The sequence below is a fragment of the Bufo bufo genome, chromosome 1, assembly GCF_905171765.1.
Source record: "Bufo bufo chromosome 1, aBufBuf1.1, whole genome shotgun sequence".
Classification (NCBI taxonomy): Eukaryota; Metazoa; Chordata; class Amphibia; order Anura; family Bufonidae; genus Bufo; species Bufo bufo.
Window position 1 is genome coordinate 233,653,736 of NC_053389.1, and position 22,318 is coordinate 233,676,053.

General features: G+C 42.3%; 1 protein-coding gene across 2 annotated transcripts in view; it reads left to right on the forward strand.

The window, feature by feature from the left end:
• Positions 1-228: 228 nt before the first annotated feature.
• The window catches only part of SLC25A18 (solute carrier family 25 member 18), a 31,468-nt gene continuing 9,378 nt past the window's right edge, over positions 229-22,318 (forward strand). The window contains exons 1-4 of one of the 2 annotated variants that reach the window (XM_040436811.1): positions 229-457; positions 15,070-15,134; positions 15,958-16,080; positions 20,634-20,689. In XM_040436811.1, coding sequence (XP_040292745.1) covers positions 15,118-15,134; positions 15,958-16,080; positions 20,634-20,689 — 196 coding nt within the window. In that variant the 5' untranslated portion in view covers positions 229-457; positions 15,070-15,117. Of the gene's footprint in view, positions 458-6,594; positions 6,750-15,069; positions 15,135-15,957; positions 16,081-20,633; positions 20,690-22,318 lie in introns of those variants that run through there. The other variant, XM_040436812.1, reaches the window with a different exon arrangement.

Below are 22,318 nucleotides of genomic sequence, written 5' to 3' on the forward strand. Positions count from 1 at the left end.
ATCTGTGTTCAGCCCCAGTATTTCCACTGTATTAGGAGACTTTAGATTGATCCTTGCCTGTTATGTGACTTTACACTATTTTTGACAAATTCACAAACTACGTAAAGCATTTTGGACATTTACCACGTTGCTGGGTAGTAAAATTACATCTAACTGTAACAAGTCCTTTGAATCCTGCACTGTGTGTGAGTCCTCCTCCTTCTCTTCCTGTCCCTCCCAGAGGCCAAGCCCTGTATCCTGCACAAGAGAATCCCAGCTACTTCTAGTGGAGCAGACAGCTGTCTGAGGTGTGATACCTGGTGAGTGTCCTGGTGCAGCTCTCTAGCCAGCTCTGCTACATGTCCTAACTACCCCCAGACTGTAGAGCACAGGCGTCCTGCTCCACTACTAACTGGAAAGAAGTGAAATTACTTTTATGCAAGAAAATCTATCACTGCAGTAACACAAGCCCAGAAAAGTAAGTCAGTCATCTCTTTGTAAAATACCGTTTTTTCATTTGCTTATGACAGAAGTTGCAGAGAGAAGCTAAACTGAGCAGAATCATATATTGCTAGAAATTGAAATGAGAGGAGAGAGCGCATCTGCTGCTGTGACCAGAGGATTGTCAGCCCCATAGATCAGCCCTGGTTTTGCTCTAACTTGTGGTGGTCTTATTTAGAAGTCAGTTGCAATTTTACTATTGGCCTTTGTTGGGTCTGTTTTGATTGAGAAATACTGTGAATGGAATCTGAACGAAGTGTAAATGGTTTCAGCATCCGCGCCATTCTTGTGTATGTAACTGGCTGTTGAGACAGTGGATAGAATTTGGAGACCATTTGGACCCTTCACCACCTAATGAAGCCCGTCATGGTGATGTCACTTAATGTGACACTCTTGGCTGGGTAAAGTGAGGGGAACTTCAAACATATTCACTCACTCTTATTGTTCCATCTGATGCATGTCACAAAAGAGTCTCATCTTAATCGTGACATGTATCAGATGGAACAATATGAGTGATGCACGTTGGACGCAAAAAATCACTCTAATCGTATCTGCGCATAACGTTTAATTTGTATTTATAAAAGTTACGTACTCCTTCACTCTTGGTTAAGCACGTAGTTAAAAGGAAACACAATTGTGGATTGAATACCAGTAAAGCTAGTTATAGAGTTGAGCCTAATCCTCTGAATGGGGGATGGACTTGGAGATAATGAGCCATCTTATTAGTCTTCTTATCAGGTCGGGTAAATCATTAATGACAAATGGGCCCTTTTGATGTACGTTAAAAAAAAGGTTTGTTAAAGATGCAGGCCCAAAGCCTAAGGCTACACTTCTGAGAGACCCTACATGTCCCCTCCTGGTTCCTGTGAGGTGCTTACACACCAATATCTACATCTTGCCTGATCTGAGCATGGTGGATATGTGTGAACGTTGATGTGGATGCTGACACACAACATCTAACAAAAATGAGAACAGAGCATGTTGTCATCAGAATATTTCCTGTACCACATCTCAACGTGAAGGGTCTAGCATTGTTCTGGGGACAGTTTGGGGGAGACCACTGTGTGACTCTGCAGTTACTATGGCGGCACAGCTAGTCTAGTAAACTTATGCCTGAGAACCCTTATTGTCTGATGATGGCAGTGGACATTTACTTCAACGATATTCAGTGAAGGACAGGGTATGCTTATGCTTTTATTTGGCTTGGTACCATGTTGTGTAGCTGTGTAATCATTAAAATGAGGGGAACGTTGCCAGCAGTGAGCACAGAGACAACAGTGCAGAGATCTGAACTATCAAACAATGGCATTGAGCAATGTAATTCCAGGCAAATCCACATAAAAGTAAATGATCCTGTAATGACACGACTGCTCTGTCCTAGAACATTGGGAGGTGTCCCATATTCCTCCAGAAACGTAGCCTGCAGACAAAACTGGGTTAACGTTTTCAGGTCTTTGCTACCACTGACTCACAAAGTCCTCAGGCCTGGCCTAGATTTAGGTTGATGCTGCAGCCAAATTGTCTCCATGGCGATGGGCACAGCACCAAAGGTCACCATGGCAGCAGGTTTTGTTCAGGGATAAGCGTTTGACCCTGAAGAATCTAATAGGGGGCGACACATAGTGGGGGACACTGCAGATTAACCCCTTAATGTATTCTCTTTGAGGATCTCAGGTGAAGGTTTAGTTATCTAAATAACGAATAATTGGAGTATGAAACTTACTAGTAAACTTTTTTTCCCTCATGTTTTCGGCTTCTGGATGTAAATGAATAATGTGTGATACAAGAGATGTCAACCTGGGAGAGCCCTGACGTGGTGGCACAAGTAGGAGTGGCCTATTGGCTGACACAATAGTACATGGCTATTCTGCCATTTTGAATACAATAGTGGTGGTGCTATACCAAGCTCACTACGTGGATACAGCACCAGAACCAAGTATGGCACATGCACACATGGACAAAAATGTTGGTACCCTTCTGTTAAAGGAAAAAACACAATGGTCACTGAAATAACTTGAAACTGACAAAAGTAATAATAAGTAAATATTTGAAAATCAGCCATTGCTTTTGAATTGTGGTTCAAACTAGTAAAACTGGCCTGGACAAAAATGATGGTACCCCTAGAAAATATTTGGGCTTGTTTTACGGTCACAGGATATGGCACCTTGCGGTCATTGAGTTGACCATGAACTCTGTATGCCAAAGTATTCTAGAGTCAAATGTGAGGCCATCTACCCAACAGCTTGGCTGAAAATGGATCATGCAATAGTACGCTGCTCCCAAGCACACCAGCAAATTTATCACAGAATAGCTGGAAAAGAAAAGAATCAAGGTGTTGCAAAGGCCCAGTCAAAGTCCAGACCTTAACCCAACTGAAATGCTGTGGTGGGACTTTAAGAGAACTCTCCACAAACCTCAATGAACTAAAGCAACATTGTAAAGAAGAATGGGCCAGAATTCCTCCAGAACTATGTGAGAGACTGATAATCATGCAGAAAACTATTTCATCAAGCAATTGCTGATAAAGGTGGTTCTACAAACTATTGATTCATGTGGTGTTTCACATACGGTTTTTCAATTTATAGCTTTTCCATTTTGACTTCATTGTTGTTAAATAATAATATGGTGGAATCTGGTGTGTGTGTTGCTCATTTGAGGTCATATTTATCTCATTTTAAAACCTTCTAAGGACTAGATGTTTTATATAATATGTAAATCACATGATGTATAAAACCATATTATTCAAAAAAGGTGTACTTTGTTTTATTCATGACTGTATATACAGCACCAGAACTAAGCCCATGTGTAAATACAGCCCCAGGACCAAGCTTAGCATATAAATAGAGCACCAGGACAAAGCTCAGCACCTAAATACAGCTCCAGAACCAAGTTGAGAACATATATACAGGGCCAGAACAAAGCACAGTACATAAATACAGCCCCAGAACCATGCTAACTAAGCAGCTAATGATAGTGTCCCCTATAGACAGTAACTCATACTCTTTGCCCCTTTATGTAGTGCCACACACTCTGAGCCCTTTATATACAAGGTGGTACAAAACACCCCAATTTCTGGCTAAAATAGGTCTTGTGGGGTCAGATTTTTTGTCAAACAATCAATTCTGCTATTAATAAAGTGTGTTCTACCAGTTTACAACTGGCTCCTGAGCACAACTTCCATTGGCTTCCTAGGGGAGGTCTTTCTCCAGGGGCTAGGGATTTGGCCATCCATCTCCTTACGGAGCACGGATCCTCCTACCTTGAGCATGTGGATAGAGAAAGTGCAGTAGATTTGTAGAATGGAGGAACTAGTGGGTTGGGAAAACTAAAGGGCCGTCTTCTTGATAATCTGGTCTCCCTGGCCGCCTTCCTTTTTTTTTTTACTTTCAGATTTTTATTCGGTTTTCCAGTACAAATCAATGAGATGCTGTTCAAACATTACATTGAGTTTAAACGAAAGCATTCAGCGCTCTTGTGGTTTGTACAATCTATAATGATGCGATAGTAAAACGATCAATATTGTTACCGGTTAATAGAACAATGTGATCCTTAAGAAAATAGTAAACATAGTAACGTGCGTGGAAGCACGACAACTAAAGAACAATACCAGTGATCGTGATATGCCAGAGCCGCCCATCTAACTCTCCCCCAAACACTCTTCAATAGTTTTCCCGGAGATAGGTAGTCCTGTAATACATATTCACAAGACTATCTTTGGAATGTGGGAAGCACAAGAGGATGTACACCATAATTCCCATCTTTGTACCACCTGCGATCTATTTTTATGTGAAGCGGCATATATGCATTCATGTTGCATATATTTATTAACTAGGGCCACCAATTCCAAGAGACTCTGGGTGATAGGCAATTTCCAGTAAGTAGCAATTAGCTTTTGTGCCGCTGTTAGTATCCCTGCCACTACCCACCGGTATGTGTATGGGAGGGTCTCAAACCCAATGGAGAGTATAGCTAGTGCCGGTGACAGGGGGAGGGGAAAGCCAGCCACTTTAGATAAAAGGTCATACTCTTCCTTCCAGAAGGGAGATATGGTAGGACAATTCCACTACATGTGTGACGGCGTTCCCCTTTCTCCACATCCCCGCCAGCAATATAGGCTGTATGTAGGAATAATGTGTGCTATACGGGCCAGGGTTAGATACCAACGAAGTTGGATTTTACGATTTTGCTCTGCATGGTAATGCAATTGGATCCAGCCACCGCCCAATAGAAAGCATCTCGCCATTCATAAATGGTCCATTCATATCCAAGTTCCTCCACCCACTTCACCATAAAGCATGACTTGTCCTCTAGGTGTGGACCTAGGGCTTGGTACGCAATAGAGAGGCCTTTTCCTGCATGTCTATGAGCGTTGAATTGCCTGCTAAGTGGGGAGGCTTCACTCCCTGTCTGTCTTCTGAGTATTTAATGAAACCCTCTGAAAGTGGAATGTGATTGAAGATTACAATTATTGTCACCCTTTGCCTCCTTCCTTTCTCTATGATAATTTATACAGTGAAGGGCAACCTACCTCCATGATTAACGTACAAGGGCTTCTCCCAATGTGCACTGCATCTTTTGCTTGTTGACTGTTTTTCCTTTTATCGTTATATATGTTTACTGGAAGAGTGCCTCTTTGCTCATTCCTGTCAACAAATGTAGTGGATATGCAAGGATGATATCCCGGAATGCATAGGCCTGTGTACCACCACTGCGGTTGACAACCTGTAACTGGTATTTCCTGCTTTTCAATAAATAAATAAAAACGTATTGGCAAAAAAAATTATGATGTAGGATCCTTTGTTTATATAATAAAGTAATCCGCAGCACTCCTGGATGATGAAAAAGCATAATAACTATATTCATGCATGTGAACTAATGCCATGTTTCAGTTCTTTGCAGGACCATTATCAAGGTTTGAACATGGTCCTGTGAGAGGACTGGAAATTCGCATCTAATCACGAGTGAATAAAGTTATTATCCAGGAGTGCTGCAGATTCCATATATATATATATATATATATATATATATATATATATATATATATATATAGTGTGTGTATATATATTATATCTTAAAAAATATATTTACGGTAGTTTTTTTTGCCCTCTCAGGGTGACTCCTGGGAGAGTTGACAGCTCTGTGATTCTGTCTGCTGAGCTGCTGTATATAAGCCTATCATATGTGATACTGTCTGTTGAGCTTCTTTTTCTAAGCCTCCTGTGTGATACTGTTTGCTAAACTGATGCATATAAGACTGTCACATATAATGCTGCCTGTTGAGCGAGTGTATCTAAGTGTATCATGTGTGATACCGTCTGTTGAGTTGTGTAGCTAAGACTGGGACTACACTGCAGTCTTGGTCACTGTGTAGCAGTGCAATGTAGAAGAAGAGGCAGCATTCAACAATTTGAATAACGGTGCTTTTAATCTAAAACAAAGCAGTAAAACAACCCAGAAATGTGATGTTTCAGTTCTACCTTTAGCCTTCCTCAAGGTATAGCCGAAACATCGCACTCCTGGGTTGCATGTACTGCCTTGTCTTCAATTAAAAGCACCGCTATTCAAATCGTTGGATGCTGCCTCTTCTTCTACGTTGGATTTATGGATCAACTTTGGGATATGGCTCTGGAGGCGTGCATCTAGGTTCTCAGGACTTTATCCTTAGTGGGTCCTGTATTTTCTTAATTATATACGTGTAGCAGTGCAGCCATTGAAGTGAATGGGGCCAAAGCGTGACTTGCAAAATGTGAACCCAGAATCCCCAAAAATCCACCATTGTTGATTCTTTTTTTTTTTTTTTTGTGATTCTGCGGCAAGTTGCCGAGATCCCATTCACTCCAATGGTTCCACTGCCACACAGCGATATTTGGTTGCACATCAGGTGTTGTAGCCAAGATTGCTGTATAGGCACATTAGGCTTTCATGTGTCAGTGTTTGCCAAGCTCTACCTTGACAACCACTAGTGTAACAGTGTGATCTTATGATGTGTCCTGTCGTACTGGGTTATAGGTACAAAGGTTCACAGTGGTGATGAATTTAGGGATGGAGCGGTCACGAGATATTTAGCAGGTATATAACCTTAGTATTGGGGACATTGGCAGCTATCTCTTCAGTTGGCTTCTCTTGTAAAGGGATGAAAGGGCCACACTGTGTATACAACATTGTTTGCAGTGATCACATGTGCTCACTCGTGGTTAGACATTGTGAGAATAGAAGATTTCACTGGCATCCCAGACACTGAGGAGCTCACACAATTATTTCACTTTGAGGTAAGTCTGTGACTGCACCATATTAGGTTTTATAAGTAAGTGTCGTGACTGCCGCTATGACCGCCCCAGCTTTCTGAGGTACTAGTTATGTGGTAGTATAGGACCTGGCAACATATGACTGCATATCTTGTTACAATTACTATACAGGTATCTGAGTGACAACCCATGTGGGAGATGCCATGGAAACCATATTGGCTGTTCTAGAAATTGATGTAACTTAGGCTACATGCACACGACCGTGCCATTTTTTGCGGTCCGCAAAAAACGGAAGCCGCCTGTGTGCCTTCCGCAATTTGCGGAACGGAACGGGCGGCCATTGATATAAGTGCCTATTCTTGTCCGTTTTGCGGACAAGAATAGGACATGTTATATTTTTTTGGCGGGGCCGCGGAACGGAGCAACGGATGCGGACAGCACACTGAGTGCTGTCCGCATCTTTTGCGGCCCCATTGAAGTGAATGGGTCCGCAGACCAAGCCGCCAAAACGGCGGCTCGGATGCGGACCCAAACAACGGCCGTGTGCATGAGGCCGAAGTAGAATTTGTTAACAATTTGGGGGCAAAAAGGTAAAAACATTTTCCATTGCAAATATGAAACAGATATTCTAGGCTGCAAGGTTGTGTAGGATGTTCAGTGCAATAGTCTCCAACCTGTAGCTCTCCAGCAAGACTACATGGCCTCCTGTCTGCGGCTGTCAGGGCCTGCTGGGGATTGTAGTTTCATAACAGCTGGAAAGCCACAGATTGGAGACTATTTCACTAGTGAAACATATTTTTGTAGATGTAATACTCCTACCTGTCTGTCATTTTTATTATTGTCAAATACAGGTAATATAGCGTCACCTGCCGGCAGTGATGGAGTACTGCACACCAGGAAAACATCATAAATCACCACTAGGTGACATGAATGCTCAAAATGACAAAAAAAATGGTACTCATAGAGAAGAAAATAACATACCAAGGAGGAGTTGTTGAAATCAAATTAAACTTTCTATGTATGATGATATATGTAAGTGATTAGAATATTAGAGCGAAATGATATGTTTATTGGGGAAAACTGTACAATAGAAAGGAGGCTGTAGTGTCCTGTTGTGCCACCTCCAGCCTGGATACAAGATGAGATATATTTGGGCATGGAGGCATACAGGTTCTGTATGTTATCCTGTGGCACTTTTGCTCTGTAGATCCTGCACACTTGTTCGCTGCCAAAGCTGGTGTTCAGCTGTTCCCAAAAATGCTTGATTGGCAATAAATCTGGCCACCAGACAGGCCAAGGAAGTGTTATCTGGAGGAGACAATCCTGGGAAACCCTTGCTGTGTGTGGACGAACATTATCCTGCTAAAAAAATGCCAGCTGGAAGCCCTGCCATGAGAGAGAACACATGTGGCTGCAGGATGTTCAGTCCTAAACATATCACTGAGCGGTTAGTGTCCCTCGTATCGCTACTAGAGGTGACCGCCTGTCATATGCGCTGCCTCCTTGTTGGGGTAGTGTGTCGCTCCACACCAAAGGCAGGATTGAAGAGCAAACCACAAGGCCTCAATACTGTGACCTGACCGTCACTGGATCACAAAAATAACCTGGATTTGATGATACTGTTCCAGTCCGTAACAGTCCAGGTTTCTTGTTCATGACACAATTGCAAGTAAAGGTGACGGTGGCTGGGGCGTGGCCAGCCGTGGTCATGAACGGTCGTGTCTGAGTGAGCTCCGCTTATGAACAGCTCTAACAGCTATCATCCTGAGCAGTATTTTGCCGCCATCATTCCTCAGCCCAAGGAGAAAAGATCGGGGAGACTCAGAGGACGAAGCATGTCCAAAAACAAACCCCCTATTACTGCTGAAAAGCTCAAGGCGTTCGCCAGAACGAGCGACCAAGATGGCGCCGACTCTGTCTCAAGGGCCTCCTCGTCGGACGCCGAAAATGCAATGCCGAGAGATCCAGAACAGGAGGAAGAACCCACACTGGCACAGGTCACTAACAAATTTCTGCACGCTATCACTACTTGCAGATCCACATTGTCGGGCAAGTTGGAAGAAGTTAAGGTGGACCTGGGATTGCTCTGGCAAGATATGCATAATCTGAGAAACCGAGTTAAAGAGGCAGAAACCAAGGTCTCCGAGCTGGAAGATTGCACTGCTCCTCTGCCTGTGCCAATCACCGCCCTGGAGGCAAAGGTTAATTTCTGGCAGCAAAAATGCGACGACTACGAGAACCGCCAGAGAAGAAATAACCTGCGAATAATCGGGTTACCTGAACGGGCCGAAGGATCGCATCCTAGTGAATTTGTCTCGAAATGGCTGGTGGACACCTTCCCAGGAGCTAAATTTTCTCCAGCATTTGCCGTTGAGCGAGCGCATCGGGTTCCTGCCAAACTGTTTTCCCCAGGCACTCCACCCAGGCCGCTTCTTGCCAGGCTCCTAAATTCCAATGACTGGGATCTGTTATTGCAGCTGGCCAGGAAGCAGCAAGAAATACGCTATGACAATACTATAGTTATGGTATTCCCGGATTTTTCTGCTGATTTACAGAAAAGGAGGGCCACTTTTATTGGAGTCAAAAGACGTCTCAAAGAACTGAAATTCACATATTCTATGGCGTACCCCGCCAGATTGCGCGTCGTTGATGGGGAACATACCAGGTTCTTTAACACCCCGGCGGAGGCCGTTACCTGGCTGGATGGCAGAAGAGTACAGAACAGACCCTGAGTTCTTCTCATATAAAATCCGACTTTACTTATCCTATTTGCTGGAACTTTGAATTTACTCCGAAAGTCTGTCTGTGGGTCATCTCCACAGTGTGGTTCTGCATAACCTTTTAGTGTATTCAGCGGCGGTATGTTTAACATCGCCCCCTTTTTTTAATTTACTCATGTGCTTAGCTTTGGGCTATTTAGTCCTGTTTCTTTATGTCATCTTATTACCTTTTGTGTATTCAGCAGGGGACTATTCAGTCTTCCTTACCTACCATATTTTTGCATTTAACCATTTACTTAACACCTGGTTATTTAGCCTTGCTCCCAATTGTTATTCCGTGACCATCTGTGTATTAATGGTGGGAGGCCTGGCCTTTTTTCTCTTTGCTATAATACCTTATGATTATGTGTGTACTCAGCAATGGAATGCCGCTTATATAAGTTACCTCAGGCTCACCCTTGTACTCAGCAGCGGGACGCTCATCCCAGTTTTGATAAAGCTTTCCCAGAGTTACTTGTGTATTCGCTGGCGGGATACTTGACCTAACCTTTTCCTCTTATACCTCCTCTTTTTCGCTCATGTTCCCTTCTCCCTCCCCTTCACTCACCCCTTTCCCTCTACCCTGTCTGCCCTTTTCCTAATACAGGTACTTTCTGGTCCGGCAGTGACTCCACATGGTTAAAACCTATACCATAATATATGGAATCTGGGCCTTAACTCAGAGCTAACCTCAAAGGCGGCTATATTCCCCCAAATAGAGCTAGAGTTCCAACATAGACCTCTTGGTTAGTGCGGACACTGATGTTGGTTATCTGCACTCCCCGTACAGCTTTTTAGCCACGACTGTTAGATCTCTAAACTGTTACCAGTTAGCATCTGCTTAGAGTTTTAATCAAGTTGTACTTATGTGCGATAGTTTGTCAGTTTTATTTTCTCAACGTTTGGGCGAATTATGATTACTATTCAGATAAGAATATCTTGCTATATGCACTCGTACATGTCTCAACTTCCACAATTAGATATGATGACCTATGCGGTAGGATGTATCACACGTTACATACCTCTATCTCACATTGCTGGTTGGTTTACTCATTATTAGGATTCTTTTTAATCAATGCTATGGCTGAAATACGTATTCTGTCATGGAATGTTAGAGGTTTGGGTTCCCCATGGAAAAGATCGATGGCTTTTTCACACATCAGGCGTTATAACCCTCACATTTTGTGTATCCAGGAAACGCATCTCATTCCAGACCATTCTAGCAGACTACAAAATCCTTGGGTCCAGTGGGCGAAACATGCTTGTCACGCTACACACTCCAGAGGCGTCTCCCTTTTGGTACACAAGTCTGTCAGATGGGAGGTGGAGAGTTTGGTTGTGGACCCGGAAGGACGATACATTTTTGTCTCAGCCTTTATTAATTGCATACATTACGTTATTATAGCTGTATATCCCCCCACCAGCTAATATGGGGATACTCAACCAAGCAGCCGCGTTCGCTGCAGCGCATCCACAAGCCCTGACTCTATGTATGGGTGACTGTAATATGGTACTTGACCCCTTGTTGGATAGATTTACACAGAGGGCTCCGACAGACCACCCTGTCGCTCCCACTCCACTGGCGGGCTTGGTGGGGGAGATGGGATGGGTGGATGTATGGAGACACAGACACCCGCATGACCGCGTCTATTCCTGCCATTCCTCTTCCCACCAGACTCTGTCCCGCATTGACTATGTATTCAGCAATTCATCACTATATAATTGCATCTCCCAGGTCGAATATGGGGCTAGAGGTATTTCTGACCACTCCCCTTTATACTTAGTTGTTGCTGCAACTACAATAAGTCCCTTTGTTAGTATGAGAATCCACCCTTTTTGGTTGACCCTGTTGACGCCACATGATCGAATTCCTGATCAATTATCAGTGTTCCTGGCTTGTCAGGACCCCTCCTAGAATCCTCTTTTACTTTGGGAGACACTGAAGGCTTATCTCAGAGGTTGTCTGAAATCTTCTATAGCATACGTTAAAAGAGCTTCTGCCTGACAGGAGTCTGATATGGCGCGGGACTGCGTCAGACTGGAGGTTGCATATGTCGCTAACCCTTCTGACTCTAACAAGCATGCATGGCTTTCCCAGGGCCGCCAGTACCTCAACCTCCTGAAAGAAAAGGCTCAACGTAAACTTTTTTTCACTAAGCAATCATATTTTGAATTAGGTAATCAGTCTAGTAAATTATTAGCACACATAGTACACCAAAACCAACGTTCTCCTGCGGTGTTGAAAATCTATAGTACCACAGGATCCACGCTGATCGAAACAGAGGCGATTGCTCACCGCTTTCATGAGTTTTATCAAAATCTCTATAGATCTCCCTTACAGGTCCCCATAAGTGAAATAGAGGAATACCTTTCTGCATTGGCTTTACCAGGATGTGGGCTCTCTGGACGCCGCTATTTCATCTGAGGAAATTAAATTGGCAATCTCATCTATGTCCAATGGGAAATCCCCAGGGACTGATGGCATCCCTTTGGAAGTGTATACCAAATATATGGACCAACTTATAGAGCCCCTCAAACAGATGTATGCCAAGGCGCTTTCCGAAGACTCCCTACCCGCGTTATTGTATGATGCTACTATAATTGTTATCTTAAAACCGGACACAAATCCGCTAGAATGTGGATAGACCAATATCTATGCTTAATATTGATTATAAGATTTTAGCAAAAATACTTGCGAACAGATTGAATAAGTGTATCCTGAGTGTCATCCACCCTGATCAATCTGGCTTTATGCTGGGGAAATCGACATCGGAAAACATTAGAAGAGTCCAGGTCCTGGCACAAATAGGTACCACACAAAGATGGGCCTTTGCGCCTCTTGACGCAGCTAAGGCTTTTGATTCGGTTGAATGGCCATTTCTTCTGAAAACTCTCCGAAGATTTGGTTTTGGCCCGGTCTTTATCAAATGGGTATCCATTTTGTATAAAAATCCCAGGTCTAATGTTAACGTGAATGGTATCCCCTCCTCTTACTTCACTCTCGGTAGGGGTGCCCATTATCACCCCTATTATTTGCGCTGGCCATTGAACCGTTGGCAATTAGTATAAGACAAGATGAAGTGTTTAGTGGCATTGTCCTGGGAGACAGGGAGGACAGAGTGGATCTGTACGCAGATGATATAGTATTATTTATGTCTAATGTGGAGGACACTTTCCCTCAGGCAATGCGACTAATTAACGATTTTGGCAGATATTCTGGTCCTTGTATAAACTGGTCGAAATCTTTCTTTCCTTTTATACAAGGTCCATGATAGAACCACTTTTTATGAGCTGCCTACCGTTCAACATTTTAAATACTTAGGAATTACAATCACCAAAGACTCAGGAACTTTTCATTCCTTAAATACACTTCCTTTGTTGACATATTGCAGAGATAAGTTCAAACTTTGGGGATCACTCCCACTCTCAGTTGCGGGCCGCATAAACCTCATAAAGAAGATAGTGCTACCCAAATGCCTACATATTTTGGAACATGCCCCCCATACTGTCTCTATCAGATTTTTTCAGCAGCTTAACTCCCTATTCTCACCATTTTTTGGGGGATCAGGAAGTGGTCGCAGAGTGGCCATCCAAGTATGGACAGCAGCAAAGGAATTATGTGAGTACTCAGATGTAATGGAGGGGCTTCCACTATGGGATAACCCTCTCTTTCCTGATTTATTCTCATTTCATGATGCCCTTTTTTGGAGAAGTCACAATATTTGCCACATAGAGGATATCTATCAAAACAAAGTAGTCATGTCTTTTACCGATCTCCAGACTAGACTCCAACTACCTCATAATACATTTTATCACTACCTACAGCTCAGGCATGCTCTCAACACTCAATTCCCGGGGGGTCCTTCCATATCTAAATTTCCCCTAATAGGAGTCCTAAAGTCACAGGGCCCTAAGGGACTCATTTCTTTCATATACACTCATCTGATAAATACCCAAATTAATTCAACTCAATTGCCTGTGATACATAAATGGCAAAACCTGATCCCTGACTTAACAGAGGATGATATACCTGAGGTCTTGGAATCATCTTGGAATCAGCTATGTATGTTTCCCCGGCAATAAATAATAGACTCATACAGGTGTGCATTGTTCATCAAAGCTATTTATCCCCAGTTATGTTAAATAAAATGGGGAGATTGAATCACACTAGATGCCATAGAGGCACCAAGAAGAACGCAGATTTTTGTCATCTCATATGGGCTTGCCCTTACATGGAGACATTCTGGATAGAAGTCACCAACTTCCTTTCTGGACTGATCCATATACCGGTCCCCATGGACCCTAAGCTGTGTCTACTAAATGTACTAGACGATGAGATATATACCCACTATACCAAAACCTTCCTTCGGGAAACACTATTTTTGGCAAGAAAGGCGATAGTTCTAAGGTGGATGGGGGATCGTGCTCCCTCAATTTCTCAATGGAAAGGTTTAATTAACACAATTATCCCGTACGAAAATATTGTTTATAAGCATAGGAGGTGTGAACCTAAGTTTGAAAAAGTTTGGGGGGCCTGGTGTTCTTCTCCAAATACATTGTCTATGTCTTTTATACAAACCCAATTACCTTCAGGTTCATAGATCAATAGATTTAGGCAGCAACCTTTATTATATACTTGCCCAGTAATTGGGCTTCTTGCCTACACTCTGATGTAAATGTGCTGATGCATTTGTAAACCTGCTGCTTATGTATACAATTGAATGTCACTATATTCTGGCTTATTGGTTCAATAATTCATGACAATAGTCGGATTGAATGTCATTTATATCTATTTTTTTATTGACATGTACTGATCACCAATGTACAACGGTAACATTTTTTGTCTGTTACTTACATGACAATCTCAATGTCTGTCATATCTACTTGTTCAATAAAACGAGTTAAGAAACAAAAGGTGACGGTGGCTGGCTGCCAATGGCAGGACACGTAGTCCGTGCAGTGACATCAAATTTCCTTCTGCTAAGCTCCTGGAAATGGTCTGGGCAGGAACAGGGGTGTGTAATGAAGGTGCCACCTGTGTCTGGACAGTGGACAACGAAACTGTGGCGGCTGTTCATGCTTGTCCGTGGTCAAAAAGATCCTTTCTACTGGAGGTCTGTCTGGGTTGTCTGGAGCCTGTTCACCGTGTGTGCCTGCTTCTACATAACCACTGCTGCCAACACCTCCTAACAGCTTGGTCGGAATGGCCAAGATGGCAAGCATTTGTCAAACCAACCATCCTGCTTCTCTCAATCCATCAGTCCAATCATGTGCCTCCTCTCAAAGTCTGTCATCTGGGCACAATGTCTTTGAATGCATCATAGAGGCATATCATTAGTCAGCTTTGTCTCACCAAGAGGTACACTCCCCAAAAGTAGCCACTGAGAGCCTTTTGATAGGGCAGCCGGGGAAGCACTTTTATGCCCTCTTGTGGCAACACCCAGCTGCTAATCAGACCACACACCTGAGACATAACTACATATAGAGTTTTGCAATAATCCAACATTTCTATCTGGGTGTATTATTTTTTTGGGCAATGAGTGAAAATTCCCGCACAGTATTATAACTGCTCTCCCTCTCTGCAGGCCAACTACCAGAACTGGAGCTGACGGAGACAACCACAAAACAGAAATATGCCTGAAAAGATCAGGTAAGTGATAACATTCTACATACTGTATGTTAAGAGGAAAATGTGATATTTCTAATTCTCTCTCTTGAATCTGAGACTCTAATAGGGTCCAGTTCGCTAACATAAAAATAGGGAAGTAAAAAAAGGGGTCAGTCAGCACATCCCAAAGCACCACTTTATTGCAAATGCTATACTAGCAAGTTAGAGATACTTGGCAAATTGTTTTGTACAAAATTATTTGAGCCCGTCTGCCGAACGTCAAGGCAATCTCTAGTTAGACGGGTTCCTAACACTATATACCTGTTATGTGCCATGGCGGCTAACATACAATTCAGAAAGTGTAGGTTCCACTCACATGCTGGGCTCACCTGAATTTCTGTCATTTTCGGTGCCAAAATGGCCTCCATTGAATCCAGGGAAAGCATTTACCAGCATGCACGCTGGGCCCACTCCACACCACCCCCGGCGCAACATGGTCACCGAGGACTGCAATGAGAGTCCACACACTATCTCTCTCCTGGTGCCATATGGCTTCAGTGAGTAAGGGGGAGTGGGCTAAGCTATATACTAACACTAATTAAAATCAACCTGTGAGACAAACGAGCTGGTCAGGAGTGCACGACTAAAGAGGCAGCCACGCCTCCAGCAAACTGTGAAGTAAAAAAAGGGGGTCAGTCAGCACATCCCAAAGCACCACATTATTGCAAATGCTATACTAGCAAATAAAAATAGGGCACTGGGATTGTGTAATGGGGGCCAGAGATATGGATCACATATGGGGGAGGGGTAGTCAGGATAATGTTTCTTATGTCTATCTGGTGATATTGGAATTTCTCTGTTTCAGCTTACCCGCTAAACTTATCAATGGAGGAATAGCCGGATTGGTGGGAGTCACCTGTGTTTTTCCCATAGATCTTGCCAAGACCCGATTACAGAACCAGCAGGGTCAGGTGATCTACAGAGGCATGTAAGTAATACATCCCTGATATCCATACCATGACTTGGCTTGTTACCATGGAAACACATGGTTTTGACTAGTAGCTTTTTATTTTTTTACTCAAAATGGTTATTGCTTCTTTTTTTTATTTTGGAGGTGTTTTATTACTTTAGACTGGAAAAAAAAAGTTGTAATATTCTATCTCACTTGAATGAGCACTAAAGTCACTACATTTTATAACAGGCCCATTAAGTTGCAGAATCTGTGGCGGTCCTGCGACCAAAGCTAGATTTGAGAAGCAGTGCAATCAAACATTCCTCGTTTTAGCTTTAGTTCACATCTTCTCTGACTCACACACTGGCAAACATGTAAAATTTCCTTCAGTGGAATTCAGTGTCTGCCCATCCTCCACCTCCCAGTAATGATTCATGCTTTACCACATCCAAAATGTTACAAAATCTGTTTATTATTAGAGCGCCTGGTGGCCGCACCCCTCCGGCGGACTCTGCTAGCAATCAGTGCTTTGTATGCATCAGGAAGCTGGATACAGTTATGTCCTTGCTGGCATGTATGATCAAACAAAACACAGATAAATGGAGGTCATTATCAGCATATGGGACATGTGCATAAATTCAATAGTATTCAACTGTTACCACGTGTGCAAACGAATGAAAAAAATGGCGTGGTGTTAAACAGGCAGGAAGTGCGCAAACCCACATGCAGTTGTGCATATATAAACAGGGGAGCAAATCCTGCACTTGTGGCCCGTTGCTAATGACGATCCCCAGCAAAAATGCATACAGTGGAGGATGCCTGCGGCGGACCACAAGTACCACAATAGATATCCTACACAAGATAGCAATTAGGTGGATGTGATAATCAATATAACAATATAATAATAGCAAAGACAGGTGCACTCTGTGGACTTACTAAACCCTCAAACTGATGATAAAATTGAGAGATTAGCAAACATGTCCTACTAGGAGGACATGTCTGAGCCTGAGAACAGTGCCAAGGTATCTCAAGTAGTCCTCCTAGTAAGACATGTTGGCTAATCTCTCAATTTTATCATCAGTTTGAGGGTTTAGTAAGTCTGCAGAGTGCACCTACAGTACAGACCAAAAGTTTGAACACACCTTCTCATTCAAAGAGTTTTCTTTATTTTCATGACTATGAAAATTGTAGATTCACACTGAAGGCATCAAAACTATGAATTAACACATGTGGAATTATTTACATAACAAACAAGTGTGAAACAACTGAAAATATGTAATATTCTAGGTTCTTCAAAGTAGCCACCTTTTTGCTTTGATTACTGCTTTGCACACTCTTGGCATTCTCTTGATGAGCTTCAGAGTAGTCCCCTGAAATGGTTTTCACTTCACAGGTGTGCCCTGTCAGGTTTAATAAGTGGGATTTCTTGCCTTATAAATGGGGCTGGGACCATCAGTTGCATTGAGGAGAAGTCAGGTGGATACACAGCTGATAGTCCTACTGAATAGACTGTTAGAATTTGTATTATGGCAAGAAAAAAGCAGCTAAGTAAAGAAAAACGAGTGGCCATCATTACTTTAAGAAATGAAGGTCAGTCAGTCAGCCGAAAAATTGGGGAAACTTTCAAAGTAAGGGCTATTTGACCATGAAGGAGAGTGATGGGGTGCTGCGCCAGATGACCTGGCCTCCACAGTCACCGGACCTGAACCCAATCGAGATGGTTTGGGGTGAGCTGGACCGCAGAGTGAAGGCAAAAGGGCCAACAAGTGCATCTCTGGGAACTCCTTCAAGACTATTGGAAGACCATTTCAGGGGACTACCTCTTGAAGCTCATCAAGAGAATGCCAAGAGTGTGCAAAGCAGTAATCAAAGCAAAAGGTGGCTACTTTGAAGAACCTAGAATACAAATATAGACATATTTTCAGTTGTTTCACACTTGTTTGTTATGTATATAATTCCACATGTGTCAATTCATAGTTTTGATGCCTTCATAGTCATGAAAATAAAGAAAACTCTTCGAATGAGAAGGTGTGTCCACACTTTTGGTCTGTACTGTATCTGGTGCACTAAACACAGCGCCTGCGCACTTGGCTCTGACGGAAGCCAATAGCCACCAACACAAAGGGTATTTAAACTTGCAGCGGGAAACCATCTGCGCCGCAGGTCAGTAATATCCATTGGCCTTTCATCATTTTTTGCCACCGTGCTTTTCATATTGGTCCCCTGATGAACCAGCATATTTAATAGGGGAAACATGTCGGGACATTGGATAACTAGAGATCAGATACTGCATTGGACAACTGAATGAAAGTATTGGCATCATTGTGATTGGGAACTATTGGACAGATTGGGACTCCTAGTAAGGATACAGCCACCGATACGCGGGGCGATTACTCCGCTTTTAGGCAGGGACAGTACAGATATTTAGGGATAGATTCCCTGATGCCTACAAGCGGACTTTGTGCATCGGTTTATATGCCCCTCCCTAACCACCCGGAGGATTCCAGACCACAAATTTCTGCAGCAAGTATCTAAGTCTCTGCAGCAAGTATCCAAGTAATCTTCATTGAGTGATCTGGTAAATGCAATCCCTTTACCACAGGGGTCTTCAGTATCGTAAGTAACCACACATATGGTAACAGTTGAATACTATTGAATTTATGCACATGTCCCATATGCTGATAATGACCTCCATTTATCTATGTTTTGTTTAATTTATTTTTGTATGTGGGGATATACTTATATTATATTTTTTAAGACATCACTAATAAATGTTAAGTTTTAAGGGTAATAACATTATTCTTTTTACACTTACCCAGTTTCTATACTATACAATACCAGTGAGAGCGTGTATGATCAAACATGTAGGAGGTTAGTCTGAGGAAGAACATACAAGAGTATAAGTGCAGCACAGGAGAAGCCAGGAATTGTGTGATGAGGGAAGTAATGTGTGAAGTTGCAGCATAGGAGAAGTCTTGAGGAAAGCATTCAGAAGTTAAGCAGATGTCTGTACATCATGGGCAGATCAGAAGATATACCCGAGGCAGGGGCAGACTTAAAGTGGCCATAGAAAAAAAGAATAATAAAAGTAGCCCCATGTTGTCGGCAGGTCCAAACTGAAAGAAGGTGGCTCAGAGCCACAATGTTAATCAGACGTCAGCTCATTACTCAGAACAGACACCTAGTCAGACCTCAGTTCAGACCCCCAATGTTAATAAGACCCCTAATCAAACTCCTTATGTTTATAAGTCCCCCAAACAGACCTCAGATCAGACCCCCAATCTTAATAAGACCCCTATTCAGACCTCAGATCAGACCCCAAATGTTTATGACCCCCAAGCAGACCTCAGGACAGACTCCCGGTGTTAGGGTCCATTCACACGTCCGTATGTGTTTTGTGGATCCGCAAAACACGGACACCGGCAATGTGCGTTCCGCATTTTGCGTACCACACATTGCCAGCACTCTCATAGAAAATGCCTTTTCTTGTCCGCAATTGCGGACAAGAATAGGACATGTTCTATTCCCAACAGACCTCAGATCAGACTTCCAATGTTTAAAGACCCCCCTCCAATCAGACCACCATGTTAATCAGACCTCAGATCAGAGACAAAAAAATAATAATCAACCTACCTCTCCTGCTCCGGATGCCACCGCCGCTGCTCCTGAGATCCTGCTGCGCTGTGCTTGTGATAGTTGACAAGAGTCCCGAATTTGCAGGGACTGTCCTTAATTTTCAGAGACAGTCCCTGCAAATTTGGGGAGTCCTGAGCCAATACCAAGCAGGGCTTATGCAAGCCTCACTCATAAATTGATGTTCCCAACAAGTTGGGGGCATTTCCTTACATATCCCGACTTTACCAACTACAGTGTTGGTAAGTATGCTAACAAATAACATCTTTCCCATACAGCAGTAGTAAACCTACAATGGAATCCCTATCTATATATTGCAGGAGTTATATCTCTCTGTGCTGTTACAGATGGACTATATTTTGTATCTAATTGTAAAAGTGGTTGTCTGGGTTGAGAGCTGGGCAAGGGAGAGCATCAGAACATGAAATGCTCCGATGCTCATGTTAGAGGGGCGAAAATGGGGATATGTCTGGGTTCAACTCTTATAACCTGGACAACCCCTTTAATGGTGTAGTGCAGCCAAAAAGAAATAGGCAAAATTATTTAAGCAAATGTTTTTTTATGGATATTGAGTTTAAAAAAATACCCTTTTCTGGCACACATCTCTCATTAAAATCAAAACAATACCAGGAAATACCAGTCTGTGAGTTGTGACATACTGTACAGATGTAGTAGAGTTAACACTCTATGCTTTCTGAGATGTGTTATCTAAACTAAGCAAACACCTTCAATTGCTTTTCAATGGCTTTTGTTTCAAGATAACACAATGATTTAAGAAATTTGAGTTAAGAGTTTGAGTGCTAACCCTGCTACATCTGGTATGTAGTTAATTCTGTGTAACAAGACAAGGTGACAACTATTGGTGTCCACATTACTATGCCCAAAAGAATTTCCACCTAACTTTTTACAGGCCCTGAATGGCATATACTAAGGCATCTCTGTGTATTTGTCCTCAGGTTTGATTGCCTGATAAAGACTGTGCGCTCAGAAGGATTTTTCGGAATGTACAGAGGTAAGGACTTAAAAACATCCCACGCACTGCTACTAAAAGATCTAATTATACAGAAAAATCCCAGGATGCCTTGCAGAAAAGAATAACAGTAACCCATCCAGGGCATTCTTCAGCAGAGAAAAATGCCTGTCTGAGCCTGAACTGGTGCAGCAGACAGATTACCAAACTGCACTGTAGTTAGATTTTCATTCATAAGGAGCAGTATTATAATAGTTATATTCTTGTACATATGAGGGAGTATTATAGTAGTTATATTCTTGTACATATGAGGGAGTATTATAGTAGTTATATTCTTGTACATAAGGTCAGTATTATAGTAGTTATATTCTTGTACATAGGAGGCAGTATAATAGTAGTTATATTCTTGTACCTAGGAGGCAGTATTATAGTAGTTATATTCTTGTACATAGGAGGTAGTATTATAGTAGTTATATTCTTGTACATAGAGGCAGTATTACAGTAGTTATATTCTTGTACCTAGGAGGCAGTATTATAGTAGTTATATTCTTGTACATAGGAGGTAGTATTATAGTAGTTATATTCTTGTACATAGAGGCAGTATTATAGTAGTTATATTCTTGTACATAGGGGGCAGTATTATAGTAGTTATATTCTTGTACATAGAGGCAGTATTACAGTAGTTATATTCTTGTACATAGGAGGCAGTATTATAGTAGTTATATTCTTGTACATAGGAGGCAGTATTATAGTAGGTATATTCTTGTACATAGGAGGCAGTATTATAGTAGTTATATTCTTGTACATAGGAGGCAGTATTATAGTAGTTATATTCTTGTACATAGAAGGCAGCATTATAGTAGTTATATTCTTTGTCAAATTTATTTTTATTGAGCAGAAGAAATAGATGCATAAAGGATCCGACTCCTTGAAGTATCTGCACAATATGAAAAATAGTGTATACAACACAAGTATACGTGATACAAAGGCACATGCAATGCATAATGGAATATCATGTTATACAACAATATATGTATTGACCATAACATCCGATGTATGCACAATAAGGCTATTGGTCCAAGAACAATCGTCATACCTAGTTAAAGGCACATAATGTACAAAGCATCTAAACTTAGTATAAATAGGGATAACCGTAATATTCTTGTACCTATGGGGCAGCATCATATCAGCTAAATTCTTGTACATATGAGGTAGTACTGTAGCAGGAACAATCCTAACCAACTTTCTTTTCATTGAAAGGACTTGGAACACCTTTCAGGTGCTAGTCAACCCAATCAGGCCAGCAAGAAAGCCTATTAGTCATTCCAACAGTATGACACAATAGCACGTAGAAATACTATATGTGGTGCCCGCATTAGTGCTAATAATTAAACAAGAGAGTAAGAATAAAAGAAAACAAGGAAGGAGATATAGTGTACAGGGAGAAGAGAGGGAGGGGGGGGGTATGGACCTTCTACTCTTTAGTTGAACTTTCTATAGTTTTTCCAAGATAACCAGATCTTGAGAAAGTGGGGGCGTGTATAAGTTTCCCAATGAGCCAGCTCCTCAAATCTGTAGATCTGATCAACCTTGTCTCTCCACATCAATATAGATGGAGGTTCAGTATTTTTCCACAGCAGCGGGATAAGCAATCTCGCCGCTGTGATAAGC